Here is a 23966-nt window from a genome sequence, read left to right on the forward strand (position 1 = left end):
CCCAAACACATACAACTTTTACTTCTATGCTTTTGTTCATACCGTTCATTCTACCTGAACTGCACTTCCCCACATCCAGCTTCTGAAATCCCATCCATCATTTGGCCCTCTTCAGCCAGCAGCTTCTTCAGAAGAGATTCCTCAGTCACCCCCAGTGGTGAGCAAGCACCCCTTGCACCTGAACCCCTGCAGGGTCTTCTTGATGGTCTCTCATCTGTACTCGTGTTGTCCGTGTCATGATGCAGGACAGTTCTCTACGGTAGCATCTGTGCAGTGCCTCCTGAATGCCCTGCAGCACCTGGTGCAACACCTTGCACACAGCAGATGCTTAAACACTTGTTTGTTAAACGGAATTGAGTGAATGGATATTGCTAATTATTTTTCCTTGCTTGGACTGTCCTTTCTATGCTTTTCATTATTACTTGCTGATCCAGTCAACAAACATTTATTATACTCCTTCTATATATGCTGAGTATCTAAAGCACATGCGTGAAACGGAAAGGCATGCCTGTGTCCTCAATTCTAGGCCAGGATAGAGAGAAATTCATAAAATGGTGAAGCTAGATCAAGGCATTGTCGACCATAACAAGGAATTTGCAGTGGGAAGCCTCTGGCAGGTCTTCACAGAGGAAATGTGTATGAACTGATTCACACCCAAATGAATTTTCAAAATTATTTTTTGAAGGTACTGGTACCATGATGTCCACCAACTTGTAATGTGTTAGATGTTAAATTTGATTTGATTTTTGCAAATGTAAAAGTATTTCTATGCTGAAAACGAGAATGTCATAGACATCACTGCCGTTCTTAATAATTACATGTTGGTAATGCTCAGATTGTTGTAAATAAAAAAATCAATACCACCGCCACAATACATTAAAAAGCAAATGGATTTTCAATAACTACAGTTTTGAGCATGTCTTTTGGTTTCTGAGGTCATTGGGGAAATAGGAATTTAGACCATTTCCTCTTGAGAGTTATTTGTAATGAATGAATTCCATGTTGGAGGATTTTAATTGGTTGACATTACCATAAAATATGTTAGACATGCCTGGGTGTGTCTGTATCACCGAAGCAGCTTAATAAGTATGATTTAATTATTGAGATTGGCAAAGAACTATAGCTGACCTTATCATTCAGTGTAAATACATAGGTTTAATTTGTTGTTAATTTCACATTGCACAGGCCCCGGGTTCCCGGTCCTACGCCTTGCTGGGGGGAGCAGTGCACATGAGGGCCGAGTGGAGCTCTACCATGCCGGTCAGTGGGGGACTGTCTGTGACGACCAGTGGGATGATGCAGATGCAGAAGTGGTCTGCAGGCAGCTGGGCCTGAGGTTGGTTTTTCTGGTTCTTGCTTTGTTTTGCTTACGTTTTTGAGTCTATTATTTCCGTATCCAAAGGCAGGTGCTGTGTGTCTAAACTGTACGTTTCTTTGAACAAAATGGAAAAAGTCACCTTTTGATCTTTGTACTAGGCTGTAGGCTCCCTGAAGAGAACGTCTGTGTACTCTTAGGTCTAACCTGTTTGTATCTGAATTCAACTGATTCTGGAACACTAAGGATCTAAGCCTCATTCTACTTTTCATCTAGAGTAACTTTATGTTACTCCCAGGTAATGACCAGTCCTGTCACCACAGTGACTTATCAAAGTCATATGATGAAACTAGTTGTCAGGTTTTAACTGAAGCTTGATTCCTCTCCACCAGATATTGTCTAAACCTTTGACCTTTGCTTCCTTATTTGTTAGGTAAGTGCTTAGAACAAAGGATGTTTATTCTTGTACAAAGGAAATAATTCCTATGCAGGATGTGGAAATGAAGCATGTGAAATAAAGACAGCAAGATGAAAACCAACATTCCATGTTGCCTTTGTTGTGATTATTTTGGAATAGAATGTTATAATTCTGGATATTCTAATCCTTATCTTTAGTGATTCTGAACATTGGTATGGCAAGTCTTAAAGCTTCTCTAAGATTATATTAGAGAATCTTTTAAAAGTTGTATTTTACTTTAAGTTTGAAAAAAAAAAAAGAATTATTTAGCACTTGTGGTGGGTAGGGATAGGTTGATGGGGAGGCTTCTTGAGATTAAAGCATCTCTGTCCATTTATAATTTTGTCCAATTAATAATCTTTGACACTGGAGTGTGATTTTTTTTTTTTCTTTTGGCCATGCCCATGGCATGTGCAAGTTCCTGGGCCAGGGATCAAACCTGCACCACCTCAGTGACCCAAGGCACTACAGTGACAATGTCAGATCCTTAAACTGCTCTACCACAGGAGAACTCCCTGGAGCATGATTTTTGAACCTTGAAGCATTTATGCTAATCTTTTTTGCAGTTGTTTTTACAACTGCTCCCACTCTTTTTCAAAACTGTATGTTAATATTGAAGTATTTTAAAGCAGAATATGGACATTTAAACATTTTACCTCTAAATACTTTAATATGCATCTCTTAAAATTAAGAACCTTGTCCTACATAGCCAAATTGTCATGATCCCAACTCATATAAGTGGTAACCATTCTTAAATTGTCTAATACACTGTCATATTCAAATTCCTGTAATTGTTCCAACCATGTCCTTAGCAGATGGTTTGTCTGAAACAGAATTTAGTCCAGAACCTTTTAGTGCATCTGGATGTTATGTCCCTGAAGTCTTTTTTAAATCTAGAACAGCCTCTTGTTTTTCATGACACTGACTTATTGGTGAGACCAAGTTGGATGTTTTGGAGAACAAGTAGATTTTTTTTTCTAACTGTTTCTAGATTTTTATTATTTCTTCCTCTTGGTGTCATTTAATTTGCTCTTCTGGTTCTTCTTCTTGCTTTTTGTTTGTTTGTTTTTTTGGCCGCACTTGTGGCATTATCAAAGTTCCCGGACCAGGGGTTGAATCTGAGCTGTAGCCGCAACCTATGGTGCCACTGCAGCAATGCTAGATCCTTAATTCACTGTGTGGGACTGAGGATTGAACCCACACCTCTGCAAGGATCCAAGCCGCTGCAGTTGGATTCTTAACCCACTGCACCACAGCAGAGCTCCTACACTTCTGGTTCTTGTTAACTCCTGTGATGGGAGGCTAGGTCCTAAAGCTTGATTACCACCTTGCTTCTGGAGTCCCAGGACAGTTCTGGTTTTCCCCATTGACGATGATAAGATTAAGCACTGGGTTAAGGTGGCATCAGCCTAATCCTTCATTGTGAGGTTACGTGTTCTCCCTGTAACTGGGATCTAAATGCTCCTTCGCAGTTCATGCATGGGACAGGAACAAGCATGGAAGGCCCTGTGTCTGTAGGGTTTATAATTACTGTTGGTGTGTGATCAGACTGCTATGATCATTTTCTTTTGATGGGTCAGGAACAGTGCCAATTAGCTCTTTTTGAGAAAACTGTTATTAATCATTATATTTTGAGATTAGAATTTCAAAGGTTCTGATTGGGTATTAATTTCAAAACCAATTTTTCCCAACTTTTTAGGTGTTGCTGTCGGAGTCAGCATAGCATAAGATTATGAGTGTGTGCCCTGTACTCGCAATGACCCAAATTCGAGTCCTGTTTCTGGAGACGAGAAAAATTATGGAAAATCTCTTAGTTACAGTTTCCTCATCTCTAACATATTTCCTGAAGTAGAGGGTTTAGTGTTTTTGAAGCAGCACACAAAGTAATTGTACAATCTAATTGGCTATCAAAGTCAGTCTAATTAGGAGCTCTTATAGCTGAAAGATGCTATTAAACATTTAAAGAAAGATGTTCTTGAACATTTCAAAGTAAGCTGGACATTTGGTAGGCGATCATCAAACACTATTCCTCTACAACTTCTATTTAGTGAGCTGTATCTATGAATTTCATGTTTTTTTTTTTTTTTTTTTTTTTTTGTCTTTTGTCTTTTGTTGTTGTTGTTGTTATTGTTGCTATTTCTTGGGCCGCTCCCGCGGCATATGGAGGTTCCCAGGCTAGGGGTTGAATCGGAGCTGTAGCCACCGGCCTACGCCAGAGCCACAGCAACGCGGGATCCGAGCCGCGTCTGCAACCTACACCACAGCTCACGGCAACGCCGGATCGTCAACCCACTGAGCAAGGGCAGGGACCGAACCCGCAACCTCATGGTTCCTAGTCGGATTCGTTAACCACTGCGCCACGACGGGAACTCCGAATTTCATGTTTTTAAAATACTCTAATGGGTGTATATATGTATTTATTGCATTACCAATTATGTTGTCAGTGATATGCTGATTGACTTTCATGTTAGTTACTAAGAAATCTATGTCTTTGCCAAAAATACTAAAAAATTTAAGGGTATAGTAATAGCATATTTAACATTACCAGCTGCAGTACAGATTAATCTAAATTTAAGCTATAAGGCATTTATTATTACTAGTATGTTTCTATGGGAAAAGGGTAGCTTTTGTTACATAGAAAAATGCCTAGAAAATTTGGAGTTCCTCTGTGGCTCAGCAGGTTAAGGACCTGGTGTTATCACTGCCAAGGCTCTGGTCACTGCTGTGGCGCAGGGTTGATCCCTGGCCTGGGAACGCCCACGTACTGTGGGAGTGGCCAAAAAAATGCAGTGCAAATTTAAATGACACACAGTAAATTTTTTTTTTTGTCTTTTTATGGCTGCACCAGTGGCATATGGAGGTTCCCAGGCCAGGGGTTGAATCTGAGCTGTAAAACCGCAGACCTGTGCCACAGCTATGCTACATCCGAGCCTTGTCTGCAACCTACGTCACAGGTCACGGCAATGCCGGATTCTTAACCCACTGAGCAAGGCCAGGGATCAAACCCGCAACCTCATGGTTCCTAGTCAGATTCACTAACCACTGAGCCACAACGGGAACTCCTAAACAGTTCTTAAAGACAGTGTTAACAAACAATAGTCTATTACATGGAAGGAATTACAGAGGAGTTCCCGTCGTGGTGCAGTGGAACCGAATCCAACTAGGAACCATGAGGTTGAGGGTTGGATCCCTGGCCTTGCTCAATGGATGAAGGATCCGGCGCTGCCGTGAGTCAGCTGTGGTGTAGGTCGCAGATGCGGCTTGGATCTGCTGTTGCTGTGTCTCTGGTGTAGGCCAGCAGCTGTAGCTCTGACTAGACCCCTAGCCTGGGAACCTCCATATGCCATGGGTACAGCCCTAAAAACCAAAAAAAAGAAAGAAAAAAGAAAAGAAAGGAAGAAAGAAAGGAAGCATTACAGAGATCGAATCATATGGAAGACTCTATTATTGTTGAACACATGCGCAGGTTGTGTAACGTGTTTACATCTTTCTCAAATATTAGCTCATTGCTATCTTTTGTATGAGGAGCTTCATGTTCAGAAAAGTGATTAAAAGGAAAAATATCTCCAGATATTCAAGGCAGCAAAAATCCTCCACAAGCCTTATGTAATAACCAATAATACAGCTTGTTGGGAATTTGTTTTTATTGTAAGTACTCTAGGCTCTGAGCTGAGTTGTTCGTTTGCTTTTCTCTCACTTGATTTTATACCTCTCTCATAAGCTTGCAGTAAAGCTATGTTCTGCAACTGCTCTTCCCCTAGAGTTTGTTTGGCTCACTTAAAGGCACAGTACTTTCAGATGAAATAATATTTAATGGCACATGGTTGATAGCAGACAGCGTAATGGTTGCTTGTCTCAACTTATTATATGTTCTTAAGCAAATTTCATCTCACTTGGACTTGCTTTGTTGAATTCCCTTAGGGAAACTACACCATGCCTCCCTGGAGGGCTGGTTATAATTTCTTTGTGAGGTGCTGTCTTTGGTGACCCTCATCTTTTAATGGTGTCTGTAGATTTTGGTAACTGGCAGGCTTCCTAAAACAAAAAAGAAATTACTGTACTTAAGATATTTAAATTTGATTAACCCAGCACTTGGAGAAAGAAGAGGAGCTGGAAAAAAGGCAGCCAGATGTTAGAAAATTGAACTTGAGAATGCATGTGTACACAGTCAAGTTTCAGGTATAGACATTTTAATTAGAGTTCCTTTTGTGCACTTAACATGGAAGCATTTCTTATGTCTTTCAGAACTCAAAAGCATAGTGACATCATGTTTTATTGTGTGGATATGCTATAATTTACATAGGAATTTTAAAATTTTGAATGTTTTTTTCTTTGTTTTGTTTTTTTGTTTGTTTGTTTGTTTTTGCTGTAAAATTATACAGAGGGGAGTTCACATTGTGGCTCAATGGTAATGAACCCAACTAGTATCCATGAGGACTTGGGTTCGATCCCTGGCCTTGCTCAATGGGTTAAGGATCTGGCATTGCTGTGAGCTGTGTTGTAGGTCACAGAGGAGGCTCAGATCTAGCATTGCTGTGGCTGAGGTGTAGGCCAGCAGCTGTAGCTCTGATTTGACCCCTAGTCTGGGAACTTCCATATTCCATGGGTGTGGCCCTAAAAAAAAAAAAAAGAAAAAGAAAAAATTATTTAGAACCAATAAAAATTCTTTTGGGGCAATCTAAAAAGTGTTTCTTTGTTCTTTTATTTGATAGTTCATTAATTTGTTTCTTTTTCTTTTCTTTCTTTTTTTTTATGGCCACACTGTAGGATATGGAAGTTCCCGGGCTAGGGGTTAAATAGGAGCTGGAGCTGTGTGCCTACGCCACAGCCACAGCAACACTGGATCCCACCTGCATTTGCCCTCTACCCCACAGTTTACGGCAACACTAGATCCTTAACCTACTAATAAGCAAGGCCAGGGATTGAACCTGCATCCTCATGGACAATATGTCAGATTCTTAACCTGCTGAGCCACAATGGGAACTCTGGCAGTACATTGACTTTTAAAATCTTTATAAAAATTACTGGTATATGGAATTATTGAGCAGGAAAGAGACCTTATTTTAACAGATGAGAATGTTAGGCCCTCTGTGATTACTCAGAGCCCCCAAGTCATAGTATGAGTGAGGGCTAGAATCTTGAGATTTATAGCTTCCAATGTATGATTTTTCTTCCATGTTACATTGTTTGCAAAAATAGCCAGGTGTTAAGAAGAATAAATACAAATATAGGGCTGAGAGAAATAGGGCAGTCAAGAGAGAAAATTAATTGTAGGAAGACACTGATAGTATGTTTTAGACAGACTGTATTTGAGGTGCCATAGGCCCCTCACTGAAAACTCCCAGGAGACTATAAGGAAGCAAAGTGCTTCAGGATCTGTTCTGTAGCAAGACAGGCTTCACCATCGACTGGTGGGTAATGCTGAGCAAATTATTTAACTTCTGGACCTCGGTATCCTCATCTGAAAATGACGTCATGAGCTTATAGGGAGGGTTCAAAGAGTTAATACATATAAAGCTGTTAGACCAGTGTCTGACATACGTAATCATTTATTATACTTCAAATATCATTATTGGAGGTGGAGGGGACTGTTTTCCAGGGAAAAATGTCAGCTATTGACCATTAAAAGTGAGTTCTTTCATCCGTGTGTTACAGGTGTCACAAACTGATATTTACTGTCAAAGGATCAATCTTTTATAATCTAACAAGGAATTATATTGCACGATAGAATTGCCTAACTCTATTCTGTGTCTCTTCTATTTAGTAGTAGCTAAACCCGGGGATTGAGTTAATCACATGGTGCTATTTATTTGCTCTTTTCCTATGAAGGTTTGTTTTAAACTTTGTATGAATACAATCAGATTAGCTAAATAGGTTTAGGAATGTTTTGGATAAAGATCAGACATCGAATCATTTCGGTGTTTAATTGGGGATTGCAGCTATGTGGGTCAAACAGCTTTATAGAAAATAACCTAATGAATCAATATATTATATCAGAGCACCCCTATTCCACAACTTTATTCTGTGGTTAGAAGATAAGAAAGTAGGCAACACTGGGGCTGTTACCACAAGTGAACTGCCAGGACTGGTGTGGAAATCATTTCCATAAAGGAAGGACAGAGGACACACACTCTTATCAAATTCTCATTGCACTTACTTGACTTTAACAACTCAGGAATTTTATGTTGCTTTCCCCAGGATTGTACAGTCTCTGGAAGGGCTGAGTCATCCATTTCTTTGGTATTCCCTGAAAAGCCAGCACAATCCAGGGTACCAGGAAATACTAGTGACTGGCTGAAGGAATGTGCATATTTGTAAATATTATCTTCTTAATTTTAATAAACTCCAAAATTAGCTAGGAAACCTAATTTGTTTTACATTATAGTTTCCTAGTTAGTTTCTTTTCTGGTTCTCAAATTTGTTGTTAGTTTCTTCTGATTGGTTTATATTTATTAAACATATTTGTGATCATTAGAATAATGCTTATAAACAATGGAAAATGTGGCGATATATAAGGAAGAAAATAAAACACCCAAGTGGCATTTTAAGACTGCATCATAGCTTAGATGACTTTCCCCAGAGTCACTTTTCAGAGCTTCTGCTTTCTCGTCCTCCTTTAACAAAGGGACACAGTTCAGAGGCAGTTAATCAGGGCTTTTGCTTTTTCCTAGAACTTCTATCACATAATCGGTAACATATTTGAAATACAGTGTATTTCATTTATTCTCTCCAGCCCATCTCAGCTCACTCCCAACTAATGTATATTTTAGGGTTGGTTTGTTATTTATTCTTGGGACTAACAAGCCTTAGTTGGTGACTTTTTAGCCTAAATATTTAATGAAAATGATATTAATGATAATGTGAGAATGTATTCTTATTGTTTTAATTTTATCACTGATTGAGTATTTTACCGTATGGTCAGTGGCCATGGGTATGTATTCTGTAAATAGCCTGGCCTGGTCTTCTATTGCCTTTTTTTTTTTTTTTTTTTTTTTTAATGTTGGTTGTTTTGTCTTTTGTTATTATAATAATAATGGTGTTATTATTAATTCCTAGGAGTTTTTTCCTTTGATTGCTGTTATATTTTAAAAATATTTCTGGGGAGTTCCCGTCAAGGCACAGTGGAAACGAATCTGACTAGGAACCATGAGGTTGCAGGTTCGATCCCTGGCCTTGCTCAGTGGGTTAAGGATCCAGTGTTGCAGTGAGCTGTGTTGTAGGTCGCAGGCACGGCTGGGATCCCTCGTTGCTGTGGCTGTGGCGTAGGCCGGCAGCTGCAGCTCCAATTCGACCCCTTGCTGGGAACCTCCACATCCACATGCCTCTAGTGCAGCCCTAAAAAGAAAAAAAAAAAAAATTTCTTACAGCTTGTTGGTTTGCCTCAGATTATGGTGTATTCTGCTATATAGTAGCTTAAATTTATACATGATTAAAGTGAACTTTTTTAGTCTTTGTTTTCTGACTTCTGTTGTTTTTATCTTGCTCAGGAAATCCTCTTATTGCCAAGGGTATAAGAAATATGTTCTTATTGTTTCATTTTATTAACTTTTCAGCTCACTTCCTTCCCCCTTCCTCCCTCCCTCCCTCCCTTCCTCCCTCCATCCCTCCATGCGGTTGGGATCAAATGTTATATTCTCTCATATTGGTCCCTGGCTTTATAGCACCTAATCTTGGCTCAGTGAATTATCCCCACTGAAAATTTCCTTAATAGATCTTTTTCTTTCCTAGCATTTATTCCAGGGCAAAGATCCAAGGAGGTTGTTAAGCCGCCTTTCTCCAAAGCTTTCCTATCTGGCTTCCCAGTGACCTGCATTAGTCATCCTGTCTCCTCCTCCTCTGGTCTCCAACTTTCAGTGTTCTCAAAGTCAGTTTCCGTATTTACTTTCATTAATCTCTTTCCTCTAGAACAAGGGTCAACAAACTTTTCTGTAAAGGGCCAGAGAGTGAGTATTTCAGACTTCTAACTATTCAAGTGTGCTTTTGTGTCGTATACAAGCAGCCACAGGTAATAAGTTGGGAATGAGTATGGCTTTGTTCCAATAAAACATATTGCTGAAGAGTAAAATCTGAATTATATGTATCAAAATTATATTGTTTTAGTTATAAATACTCAAGCTACTTAAAATGTTATAAGAAAAGGACAAGTTAAATAATGGGGAATAGATACAGTATGATTGAAAAATAAACTAAAAATATAAATGCTGTCATCTACAAATTAAAAGGCTAAAAGGGGCTGAAGATGCAATTTCTGAAGTCATTAATCATTCTGACAGGCAATCATGATCTTCATTTAAATCTGGAGTTCTAGCATATGGTATCACTTTGACTCGAAAGGGAGAAATATATTTAGTCAAATAAATTCGAACATACTTAGTGCCATAGAATTATACATTTAAAAATGTAAAATGGTAGATTTTATGTTATGTGTATTTTTGGGGGGTTTTTAGGGCCACACCCATGGCATGTGGGGGTTCTCAGGCTAGGGGTGGAATCGGAGCTATAGCTGCTGGCCTGTGCCACAGCCATAGCAATACCAGATCAGAGCCCCATCTGTGACCTACACCACAGCTCATGGCAATATCAGATCTCTGACCCACTAAGTGAGGCCAGGGATCGAATCCACATCCTCATGGATTCTAGTTGGTTCATTAACCACTGAGCTATGATGGGAACTCCTATGTTATGTATATTTTAATTTTTTATTTTTTTTGTCTTTTTGTCTTTTTAGGGCTGCACCCGTGTCATGTGGAGGTTCCCAGGCTAGGGGTCTAATTGGAGCTACATCTGCCGGTCTACACCAGAGCCACAGCAATGCTAGATTTGAACTGCGTCTGCGACCTGCACCACAGCTCACAGCAACGCCAGATCCTTAACCCACTGAGGGAGGCCAGGGATCGAACCGTCAACCTCATGGTTTCTAGTCGTATATGTTAACCACGACGGGAACTCCTGTTACGTATATTTTAAAACAAACAACGAACTCAGCTGGAAGCAAGGGAGGATGGGAAGGGTGGTCTTTATTTTGGATAGCCATTGTCCTCCTAAAAATCTGAAGATCCATTACTAATAGATCTAAAAGGGTAGTAAATATTGGGGAATAACCAGTAGTCTTTGAAACATTTGTGATGGATGAAAGTGTAAAGAACAACAACCAACCCCAAAAAGAAATAGAGCAAGTCATATGTGGTCTATGGGAGTGAATCAATGAGGGAAAATATGTATTAATCATAATTTTACCTTTGCCAGGGGCAAAAGAAAAAAGTCAGACCAGCCTTTGGTCTGACTTGTGTTCTTATTGTTTGTTCAGTGGCATTGCCAAAGCATGGAGTCAGGCATATTTTGGGGAAGGATCTGGCCCAGTAATGTTGGATGAAGTACGCTGCACCGGGAATGAGCTTTCTATTGAGCAATGTCCAAAGAGTTCCTGGGGAGAGCACAACTGTGACCATAAAGAAGATGCTGGAGTGTCCTGTACCCCTCTGACAGGTAAGAATTTCACCCCATTAATCTACCAACTCTTGCCTCCAGCACCATTTGGGCTTGCCTTCCCTTTTCCTCAATTTAGGAAATGTTACTAAATGAGTATGCAAATAAATCCCTCAAATACAATTTAAAAAACCCCCTCCAGATACAAACTGTATATTAAAATGCTATCTCAGAGTTCCCGTTGTGGCTCAGTGGAAATGAAACTGACTAGTATCCATGAGGACGTGGGTTTGATCCCTGGCCTTGTTCAGTGGGTTAAGGATCCAGCATTGCCATGAGCTGTGGTGTAGGTTGTGGATTCAGCTTGGATCTGGCATTGCTGGGCTGTGGTGTAGAATGGCAGCTACAGCTCCGATCAACCCCCCAACTTCAGCCCTAAAAAATAGAATAGAATAGAATAGAATGCTGTCTTCATATTCCTTGATATTTCTGAATTTTTCGATTTAAGGCCAAATAATCCTGTAAGACTAGATCAGAAAACATGATCTTGTTGCAGTATATAGTACCCAATAGTCAAAATCACTGTGCAGTGATAAATTTGGGGTATTAGGTATTAATTATACAACTGGTCAATGCACATATTAACCTGGCTTGATTCTCAGAATATAGCTGGTAAAAACGTATTAATGGGATTTTTTTTTCTTTTCTTTTTATGGCTGCACTTACGGCACATGGAAGTTCCCAGGCTAGTTCCCAGCTGCAGGCCTACACCACAGCCAGAGCAACGTGGGATCCTAGGTGCATCTGTGACCCAAGCTGCAGCTTGCGACAACACCAGATCCTTAACCCACTGAATGAGGCCAGGGATCGACATAGGGACACTGTGCCAGGTTCTTAACCTGCTGAGCCACAATGAGAACTCCAATGGGATTGTTGAATAAAGCACACTTTCTTTTCTTTTTTTCTTTTCCTTCTTTTTTCTTTTTTTTTTAAATTTATTTTTTATTTTATTTTTTTTATTTTTAGGGCCGCGCCTGTGGCATATGGAAGTTCCCAGGCTAGGAAACAAATTGGAGCAGCACCTGCCAGCCTACGCCACAGCAATGCAAGATCCAAGCCATACCTGCAGCACAGCTCACGGCAACACCGGATCCTTAACTCACTGAGTGAGGCCAGGGATCAAACCTGCATCCTCATGGATACTAGTCTCTTTTTTTAATTTTTTCTGGCTAAACCTGAGGCATATGGAATTCCTGGGGCCAGGGATTGAATCGAGCCACATCCTTAACCTATTGCACCAGGTGAGGCATTGAACCAGAAATGACACAAAGATAAGCCAGATCATTAACCCATTGTGCCACAGTGGGAGCTCCAAGATGGGCATTTTCGAGTGCAAATGAGTGTATGTGTATGCGCCTGTAATGTTTTGGGGGAAGAATAAGGAAATGGGCAGGCAGGAGAAGTTGGGTCATCACAAATCTGTTGTTTCTATAGTAAAAAGAGCTTGAAGAAGAAAATGGGAGTTTTAATCTTTAAAAAAATTAAATGGAAAACTAATGCCGTGTTCATGAAATGCTGTGAAATGCTGAAGATCTGCTTTTTTTTTTTGCCTTTTCTAGGGATGCTCCCACAGCATGTGGAGGTTCCCAGGCCAGGGGTCAAATCGGAGCTGCAGCCACCAGCCTACACCAGAGCCACAGCAACTCGGGATCCGAGCCGCGCCTGCAACCTACACCACGGCTCACGGCAACACTGGATCCTTAACCCACCGAGCAAGGCCAGGGATCAAACCTTCAGCCTCATGGTTCTAGTCGGATTCACTAACCACTGCGCCACGACGGGAACTCCGAAGATCTGCTTTTTAATTTACATAGTTCTGTAGACACTGTTTTTTTTTTTTTTTTTTTTTTTTTTTTTTTTTTTTATAGTAACACATTTATACACAATAAAAATATAAAATTTACACCAGATTGTAAGTCAGGGTGCTTCATCTTCTTGAGCCCCCATTTCTTCTTCTTTCAAATGAAGATAGTCTTGTAGTGTTGCTGTGATGGTCAAATGAGGTAATAAGTGTAACAGTGCTTTGCAGAGAATAAAGTTTTACATTAATAAGTGATTCTGTTGCTAGGAGACATTCATTTACTTTAAAAGATCCCAGAGATTCATGAAAAGTATGATTTTTTTTACCCAAGATTATTTATGTATTTCATTTGGGAAGTCTTTGGATTATTTTGGATGGAAATGGCTTTTTAATATGCTTTTTGGGGAATAAATTCATTGTATTGTATATCTGCTTAGAAGCTTTTTATAGGATTCTCTGGGAATTAGTTATTCAGTGAATTCACAAAATTCCAATTTAGATTTGTATTATCAATAAAAGAGCAAAGGTGAAACATGTACCTCAGTTTTTGTAATCTATGAATGCAATGCCTAGGGAATTATTAATTCATTGACATGATTGATTACTTTTTTAACCAGAATAGCTTTTTCTGTCTTTGTATATCAATATTTTTTTATTCACAGTTAAATTTTTGAACTATTTCCAAGTTAGTATTTTTTTTGGTACTTTTTCAATTTAAATGACTAAATATTGCTCATACTTAAGGAGATTGAAGCCATAGGAAGTTTCCTAAATATTATTTAATCTGGAGAAATCAAAACAACTGCTTTGGAATTTTATCAGAATATATTTTTCTGTTTAGACATAGGAGTACAAATAAAAAGGAAAGACTATTTTGTTAAGACAGATATGTGTTATGACTTACTTCAGAAACAATCCAATGACCTCAGATCGTTGGACACAGTTCTAGTATAAGTTTAACAAAATGTTGAGAGAGAGAGATCTGAGCAGGGTGATATTTCTTGTAAAATTAAAATGTTGTTCTATCTTTTTTGGACAACTATTTGCTTAGTCTCTGTGTCTCCTTCTTGTCACAGACGGGGTCATCAGACTTGCAGGCAGTAAAAACAACCATGAAGGTCGCCTGGAGGTGTATCACAAGGGACAGTGGGGGACTGTCTGTGACGATGGCTGGACTGAGCTGAATACATATGTGGTTTGCCGACAGCTGGGATTTAAGTAAGATCCATTGATGCAAGGCAGCAAAATGCCAAGTTATATTTTCTAAAGTCTCATTTTGTAATCCTTATTTGTAATTTCCATTATACTAAAAATAAAATGATATTCTCTATCATTATCTACCTACCTTCCTACCTTCTTATCTGCTTATCTACATATTATAGTTCAACAATAAAAGGCAATCATTTTTTTTCTGATGGCAAATAACCTTTTTTTGCTATTTATCTCATTTGCCTTTCCTGCCACCACCCCTCTTCTTGAATAATTGGTTGGAGCCACAGATGACTTTTAGGTCCCATCGTGTCTATTCAAGTAAGACTGTATGCTTTGAATGCTCAGTTTTGTTCTCAGGCATCCCTGCTATTGGGTGTTATCAGTGCTGACATCATTGTATCTAAAATTGAAGAGAAGTCCAATGTCAAATGCTTTAGTATTACATTATTTCCTTTCTCAGAATGTGATGATAATTATCACTTTTATTTGAGAAAAACAGCTTTCTTCTCATGAGATGACCTTTCGAACTCACCCTTGACCTCGCCCTCTTAAAAACTGAGTATCATGCTTTGGGTGATATATTTCATGACACACACATAATGCATTCCAGAGTAAAGACTTAAGTTGGTTGAAGTAACTGCAAATGATGCCTTTGAGCTAATATCTGAATGAAGCCCATGAATGCCCATTCTTTCTTGTTTTCCATATTTCTATATCATGCTTGAAGTAATTGTCTCATGCTTGCAAAAATGAGCAAAATTATTTCATTTCAGATTGAGATAGAGCTAATTGCCAACATTGATTAAACCTTAAGAATATACTTTCATTCGAGCAGGTTATGACCATGTTTAAACATATATTTTTAAATTTGTTAGATTTAAATCTCTAAATAAAATGTTAGAGAAAGTTTGGAAAATGGAGAAAATAAAAAACTATCCATAGTTTTTCCATTCTAACACCATCATTATCATAACTTGTGTGTATAACTTTATGACAGCTCTAGTAGTAGATAAGCAATTTTTCCTATGTATTATTACAAGAAATATGCTTTCAATTTTTTATTTGTATATTACTGCACAGTCATAATTTTAATAACATAATTGTTGAATGTTCATACCATAAATTAATATTTAACCTAGTTTAATTTTTACTGTTACAAATAACGGTATCATGAAGATATAGATACATGTTGTTGCTGGATATTTTGAATTTTCATGGGCAGTGCAGTTATTATACTTGAGTCAAGGAGTATGACTTACCAGCCAAATAAATATTGATGTTTAATTAATAAGAATTACTTAAATGTCATTTCATCTGAGTGAATCTCTGTTAGTCTGAGAACTGTATCCTCTTTTCACAAATTTAGAAAAATTCAAAAATACTAATATTTCCTATTTTCATATTTTTCCTTATTAATGAAAACAATTGAATGACACTGTATTTTTTCTCCATATTTTATTTTGTTTCACAAGTACATTCAGTTTCTCTTGCATATACAGAGTATCAGAGCTTAATGGTTCTAAAAGTGTTCTCAATAATATTTGTTAAAAGTTCTAAATGATTGTGTTAGAAAGTAGAATAGGCATGTGCTACATTTACATTTTAGTTTACTGAGGAGTTTCTAGAGAATACTCTTTAGGAATGAGAAAGTAGAACTCTGGGTTTCTTTATACAAATGAAATTCTGAAGTAAAATGACCTCCTGTTATCTGCTGTATAGTTGACGTGGATAGATGGTAATCAAATTGATGCATTTTTTTGAAACATGGTATAAATTGAAATTGATAGCAATATGGGATTTAGAATAATTACTTTTCTAGTTGAGACTTGGTTAGTCAGCAAAATAGAAGTCTTAGAATGACTCAGTAAAATTACATTGTTTTAATTACTGAAATGTTCATCTTATTAAATACATTTAATAAATAAGTACCTGGGAAAAAACAATTAGGGAAATTCATGGAGAAACAATTAGGAAAAATCATCTTGCAGACAGAAAGACCTCTTCATATTCTTAGTTAAAAAACATCCAATGATGGGAGTGATTGACATAAAATTTATGAGTAAGTGTTTAATCATATAGACTGAGAACTGAAAGACACTTCCAGTATCTTTTAGGGATTTCTAAAGGTTTGTTTGGATTTTACAGAACAAAAGAAAACAAAATTGGGTGGAGGAAGAATAAAGGTACAGACTGACCTAGTTACCAATTTTTAATTTTGCAGATCTTTCCTATTTGTACACCATGTGTATTTAGTATAATACATTTAGGTTTTTTTTTTTTTTTTTTTGGTAAGGTAGTGTTACAAATAAAGTCAATTGGAACACAAATATAATATATAAAATTTTTATTTTATTTTTCTTTTTTTGTAGTGGTCACATCTGCGGCATATGGAAGTTCCTGGGCTAAAGGTTGAATGGAGCTGCAGCTGCTGGCCTGTGCAGCCACAACAGATCTGAGCCGCATCTGCAGCCTACTCTGCAGCTTGTGGTAATGCCGGATCCTTAACCCACTGAGCAAGGCCAGGGATCTAAGCCATATCCTTACAGATACTGTGTCAGTTTCTTAACCTGCTGAGCCACAATGGGAATTCCTAATTTATAAAAACTTTAAAAACCAGATTTATGTAATCTTATGAAAGCTAAGAACATTGTCATTAACCTGATTTTGATAGACTTAAACCTGAGTTTCATCATGGATGAATAAATCACTGAACTAATACACACTTTTTTTTTGCTTGGAAGAGAGGATACTAAGAGGGCCTTGAGCAGCTAATGAAATCCAATGAGCTCAGATGGCTTTTCAGAGGCTGATGCAGATGATCTCATTTTGGGTCCACTGTGTTATTTCCACAGTCAGGAATTTGAGGTTTATTTCTTTGTCTACCTTCTCTCTGGTTGATGGGTTGAATTGTTAAAAAAAATACAAGAATGGATGGGGGAAAAGGATTAATTATCCACTAGTTACCCATTCAGTCAATCCAAAATTGTTAAGACGTTCAGAATATGTGATGGAGTGAGCACTGCTCTTAGAACTAAGTTCTTAAGCTAGTAGAAAGAACAAATACCCACTCTGGAGTCATGATGCTTAATTTCATTGTTTTATGTTTTGTGGTTCCATGAAATGAGAGACAGCAGACCTATGAATGGTGTTTATTTTATTGCTGCAGATATGGCAAACAAGCCTCAGCAAACCACTTCGAAGAGAGCACAGGGCCCATATGGTTGGATGACGTCAGCTGCTTGGGAAAGGAAACCAGTCTCCTTCAGTGTTCCCGGAGACCGTGGGGAAGGCATGATTGCAGCCATTGGGAGGATGTTAGTATCTCCTGCCACCCAGGCGGGGATGGACACAGACTCTCTCTGGGTGAGGTCCTGCCACAGCTCTTGAGTGTCTGTATTTCAGTAGCCACTGCACCTCTATTCACTGGTCTGGAATGTGAAGCGGTTCTCATTTTTGGCTTTTTTTTTTTGTCTATTTCCCATAATACTCTAATTTTCAGTAAATTGCCTTCAGAAACAAAATAATCTTTCGACTCTTTCCACCAATGTTATTAAATTTCTACTCCTATTTTTTTTCTAACTATAAGCCTATGTTCTCACTAAAAATGTTTCTACTCACATATGTCTGAAAGATGGAATAAAGAAGCTGCAATGTCCATTCCCCAACTGATTAGTCACCTATTCTGCTTCTCACTTAACTTGAATTCTAATGAACTATTTGAGAAAGGATTTAAAAAAAAAAAAATCAGGAGTTCCCGTCATGGCTCAGTGGTTAAGGAATCTAACTAGGAACCGTGAGGTCGAGGGTTCGATCCCTGGTCTTGCTCAGTGGGTTAAGGATCCAGCATTGCTGTGAGCTGTGGTGTAGGTTGTAGACACAGCTGGGATCCTGTGTTGCTGTGGCTCTGGCGTAGGCCAGCAGCTATGGCTCTGATTAGACCCCTAGCCTGGGAACCTCCATATGCTGCAGGAGCAGCCCTAGAAAAGGCAAAAAGAAAAAAAAAAAAAAAATCAGAACAAAATGATAGCTCTCTCTCCCGCCATTCATGATTTATTTCTTCTTTAGTCCTGAGGCCTTGTCAGTCATTGGTTACCAGCCATTCATTACTCTGTCCTAACCTAGATCTTTCAAGTTTCTCAGCTCCTAGGTGGATTCATTGGTGTAAACAGTCCATCTATCTTTCTAAGATACCCTGTTACTAAAAACCATTAGTGTGCTTTATTATCCCTAGTTCCAAATTTCTTCAGACTTTTAGTCAGATAAAAGCCCATCTAATGGTCTTAAATATTTATAGGTAAAGATCCTTTTGTGAGCAGAGAGCAATTATATATCCTCGACAGACTTAACCTCTGATGAGGAGGACAGAATAAATATGGATGAAAAATATAGAGGGAGATATTCAAAAGACGTGCCAGGACACTACCATGGCTCTATTTCTAGCTATACATGTGTTTTGGGGTGCTCAGATGTTAAAATAACCTCAGGTCATTCTTAGTTTTCACCTCAGGCTTGAATCAACCCCTTTCTTATTCTCATGTTTTGAAGCTGTGAAGTTGGAATCTTCACGTTATAAAATAATGGAATGAGTTGAGTCCCACAGTATTAGCTTGTGCGTATATTTAAGTTTGTCAGGGTACCTGGGTGATTCCTCACTGCACTCAACAAACTGTGAGCTCACAGTTACTCACTGTGCTAATCTAGCATTATACCAGGTGGAAATGCAGCGTTTTACTCCATCCCTTGTAGGTTCTGTTTCCAATTTTTCTCCTTTCATTTGTTCTTCTCTCTTGCTTGTTTCTTCTTATGGAGGATTTATGATCCTCCCAGGATTATGTGATGAATGATTGTGGGTGGTTGGCGGAGATAGAGCCTCTTTGCTAGAAATGGATCCGCTTAGTCCCAGATAGCAGGTATTTTCAGGCATACTCCATTAGTATTCCAGGTGATGACATATTATAAATACTATATGAAATACTGTAATCTGAGTTTGTTGAAAACCTGTACAGTTAAATACATGCATATAGTTAGGACAGCTAATCTTTTCATTCTCCTAAAAATCTTTTTATTTCTAGGATTATAGATGTATTTTTTAAAAATTTAAAAAGCTGAGGGTGATAATTATTCATAAAATATGGGATCATCATTATGCATTCTTTGGGACTAATTTCAGTAACGTCTATTAACTATTCATTTGTCAGAAGAACATTATATTTGAGCTAAATTATCCTTTTGGAATAGAATCAGATTACCATTTATTCATCCAAAGAGATCATTACTTTCCCACTTATCAAAAAGGATTGCATAATTAAAAGAGAAGCTTAGAGAAGGAGATCATGGAATAGTGATATAAACAACAGCATTTTAAAAACACTTGAGATTTTTTTACTTCTTTGGAACTATGATAAGAGCTGTTAGACCATTACAGTTTTTGACTCTTTGAAGAGTAATTTGTGGACCTTAACTTTAAATGTGCATGAAACTTTTCTCAAAATTAGTAATAGTTCAATAGACACTTTCTACTTTTGGGTGTGTGGTAGATGGAATGCTTGAAAGCAATATTCTAGGTCAATGGAAATAATTTTAATAATGATGCAGTTAATACCTATGTGAGTTGGGGGAAGTTTGTGGAATGGTTAAATATGTGGATTTCTCATTTTAATATTGCATTAATTCTAAAGTTCAGAGTTTTAAATCTTAGCAGAGAGTTCTTTCAGGGTGAGAATGTCTCTTGCTTAATTTTATAGTATAAAATTTGACTTAGTTTATATTTATGCTGGATTTTATCTTTGTTCTAGGAAAATATTTTCTTAAATATTAACATATATTAAATCATATAGGAAAATTGAAATAAAGAAAACTCTACTGTAATCCAATTTGCGATATATAGAGATGGTATATATCCATAGAACTGTTTAGTTTTCCCAAGCATTTTATATTTATTGAAGATCTTAGAAATAAAGCCATATATATTATTATTGCCATAACAGAAAAAACATAAACAGTGAAGTAGTATTGATTGAATGACTTCTGTCATTCAGTTTCCCTTCAAGCATTGAAAATCCAATGATTTTCTAAAATGAATGGCTAAGATTAGGTTCAGAAATATTGTTTGTATTATCTTTATGAAGTATTCACTTAGGCTTTTTTTTTTGTCTTTTTGCCTTTTCTTGGGCCGCTCCCTCAGCATATGGAGGTTCCCAGGCTAAGGGTCTAATTGGAGCTGTAGCCACCGGCTTATGCCAGAGCCACAGCAACGCGGGATCCAAGCTGCGTCTGCAACCTACACCACAGCTCACGGCAATGCCGGATCGTTAACCCACTGAGCAAGGGCAGGGACCGAACCTGCAACCTCATGGTTCCTAGTCGGATTCGTTAACCACTGCGCCACGACAGGAACTCCTCAACTTAGGCTTTAAAAATACTTCATAATTTTTATTTTTATGGTGTATGAAAAACTGCCCACAAAACAATTAGGGTGGAATGTGGAGGTCTAATTCCATGGACCTATGATTTCTTAACTTTGTACCAAAGATCTAAAAAATGTAAAAATCAAAAACTTTAAGGATTTCGTCTGTTTAGATCTTTTTCTCTGAGGGTCACTTATTTTGCCTTGCTTCTCTTGCAAAGAACCCCCAGATTTCAGATACGATACAAAGAAATATGAATTTTCAAATATACTGCATTTTGTGACATACCTAAACACCAAGATTTTTAACTAATGTTAAGCAGTGCCGAAAGTAGGCACGCCACAGACGTTTATTGATTTTGACTTTGTTCTGTTAATTCTACTGTGATGCCTGTCCCACGAAGTGAGTATGATTAGGGACAGAAATGAGAGAGCCAGCAACCCCAGGGGCCCCAAAGAGGATCAGAGGAATCGAAGTCGGATGTGTCCATCTTGCCAACAGTATTTTCTCTCAGTTACCAGATGTTATCTAATGATTACATATGTTAGTTTAAACTCATATCTAGGAGTTCCCGTCATGGCTCAGTGGTTAACGAATCTGACTAGTGGGTTAAGGATCCAGCGTTGCTGTGAGCTGTGGTGTAGGTCAGGTCGCAGACATGGCTCGGATCCTGCGTTGCTGTGGCTCTGGCGTAGGCCCGTGGCTACAGCTCCGATTAGACCTCTAGCCTGGGAACCTCCATATGCCATGAGTGTGGCCCTAAAAAGACAAAAAGACAGAAAAAAAAAAAAAAAAAAAAAAAAAAAAAAAGAAGGCTAAACTCATATCTAGTGAGTTCATTAGCTGCTTACTTCACCGCTCTTTAGTTCTGATAATTTCACCATGTTTGATTGTAGTCCGTAAGTCCTTATGGACAAATCTTAGTGGCCCTGAAGCTGAGACCCTTCTAGGAACTAGGTAATCAAAAGTATGTATATTAGTTCGCTTAGGCTGCTGTACCTGGTGGTATAAACAACAGGTGTTTATTGTCCCATACTTCTGGAGTCTTGAAGACCAGAATCAAGGTGTCTGTAAGGTTGTTTCCTTCTGAGGGCTGGGAGGGAAAAATGTGTTCCAGGCGTCTGTTCTTGGCTTGTACATGGTCTTTTTCTCCCCATTCTATTCAAACCATCTTCCATCTGTATATCTGTGTACAAATTGGATTAGAGCCCACTCTGATGCCCTCACAATTCACCGTATGACAGTATGTAAACCATAGTTAGGGCTTAGGGCTTTTTTTTCTTCTTTTTTTTTTTAGGGCCACACCTGTGGCATGTGGAGGTTCCAGGCTAGGGGTCAAATCAGAGCTGCAGCTGCCAGCCTATGCCACAGCCACAGCAATGCAGGATCTGAGCTGTGTCTGCAGCCTACATCACAGCTCATGGCAATGCCGGATCCTTAACCCACTGAGTGAGGCCAGGGATCGAACCTCATGCATCCTAGTTGGGTTCGTTAACCACTGAGCCACGAAGGGAACTCCATTTGCTTTTTTTTTTTTTTTTTTTTAAATTGCTCTCTCTCCTTACCCAACTGATTTTTAACTCATTTTAAAAACAAATAATATTTTATAAAATCTCTCGTGCTTTAGCATCAGAGATGCTTTGTTTTGGCTTTTCTGATACTTTTGAATCATTCCTTAGGTTTTCCAATCAGACTGATGGATGGAGAAAATAAGAAAGAAGGACGAGTGGAGGTTTTTATCAATGGCCAGTGGGGAACAATTTGTGATGATGGGTGGACTGATAAAGATGCAACTGTGATCTGTCGACAGCTTGGCTACAAGTAAGCAAAACCTAATTATTTGGGATGGTTACTTGAGAATATTTCTGATTTTTTTTATACTTGTTCTTGCCTAAAATTAATTTCTATGATTCAACTGAAAGTACTGGCAGCATGCTAATTTGATTCAGAATTATAAAGAAATACTAAGTAGAGTCTATTTAAAGTTTTTTATTTTTTCACAAGAAATATAATTATGTTACATAAGAAATGTAGCTTTAATAACAGTCTGATAAATCTTGACTCTTCATAGTACTTCTTCTGTCTGCCAAAGGTGTTATGATTTATGTTTCAACACAGTAGCCTTAGAAGGGATTCATTCTATAGTTACTGAAATTGTAGTTGGTTTTTACTCTGTACAGTAATTATGTTCTGTAGTCACTGGGAACGTTGAATTAGGAGATACAGAGTCATTGCCTCTAGAACTGGGGTTGAACCGAGTAATGTCCTGCCTTCTTATTTTAGCTCTCGTGCTTGCAAGCAGCAGTACTTTTTTGTAGCCTACTAGTGTTTTTTTGTTTTTGTTTTTTAATTTTTTATTTCTGTGCCTTTTCATTGATGATTTCCATTTTTTTAATTTTTAATTTTTATTTTTGTCTTTTTAGGGCTGTACCCATGGCATATAGATGTTCCTAGGCTAGGGGTTGAATCAGACCCACAGCTGCCAGCCTATACCACAGCCCTAGCAATGCAGGATCCAAGCCACATCTGCAACCTACACCACAGCTCACAGCAACGCTGGATCCTCGACCCATTGAGTGAGGCCAGGGATCGAACCTGTGTCCTCGTGTACACTAGTTGGGTTCATTACTGCTGATGCACAATGAGGACTTCTGATTTCCATTTTAAGTGGCCCCTAAGCATTTTGCTGAAGTGCTGTCCAGTATTTCTGAATGAAGGAAGGCTGTGTGATGTCCCTTTTGGAGAAAATAAGTGTGTTTGATAGGTTTCTTTCAGGCATGAGTTATAATGTGAAACATGTGGCAGTCAATGAGCTGGGAGAAGGATACTTAATTCCAGTTTGGGAACTAAACTAAAAAGGCAGCTTATTTCCTTGTGAGACCTCAGCTGGGCAACTCAAATTTTTGAAGACTATGCATGTCTGCAAATGACTGTAAAAGGTCTGATTGATTTTGGAGTTGGAAATATATGGAACATTACAATTTAGAGGGTTATGGAATTTAAGCTAATATACATAAACTGCTTAGCTTATGTTGGATTACTAATAGTGGTTTGGATTTTAAAATAGATCCTTAATTTTAAATCTAAGTGTATCTTAAATGTTGATTAATTTAACTGGTTATTCCTATGCAGAATATATTTCTATTTTTCTTTTCTTTTTATGGCTGTATCTGTGGCATATGGAAGCTTCCAGGTTAGGGGTTGAATTGGAGGGGCAGCTACCGGCCTACACCACAGCCACCACAACACCAGATCCAAATTACTTCTTCGACTTACACTGCAGCTCGT

The 23966-nt window shown here is 38.2% G+C and overlaps 1 protein-coding gene across 2 annotated transcripts in view; it reads left to right on the forward strand.

The window, feature by feature from the left end:
• PRSS12 (serine protease 12) overlaps positions 1-23966 on the forward strand; it is a 75582-nt gene that overhangs the window by 20892 nt on the left and 30724 nt on the right. For both annotated transcript variants that reach the window (XM_003129227.5, XM_084973088.1), the window contains exons 4-8: positions 1186-1336; positions 11080-11258; positions 14136-14277; positions 17438-17634; positions 22358-22499. In XM_003129227.5, the coding sequence (XP_003129275.2) occupies positions 1186-1336; positions 11080-11258; positions 14136-14277; positions 17438-17634; positions 22358-22499 (811 nt within the window). The remainder of the gene's footprint in view (positions 1-1185; positions 1337-11079; positions 11259-14135; positions 14278-17437; positions 17635-22357; positions 22500-23966) is intronic.

This window comes from Sus scrofa, chromosome 8 (genome assembly GCF_054392235.1).
Source record: "Sus scrofa isolate SSC_HxYL_T2T_F1_AM1 chromosome 8, Sscrofa_HxYL_maternal_Yorkshire_Landrace_v2.0, whole genome shotgun sequence".
Classification (NCBI taxonomy): Eukaryota; Metazoa; Chordata; class Mammalia; order Artiodactyla; family Suidae; genus Sus; species Sus scrofa.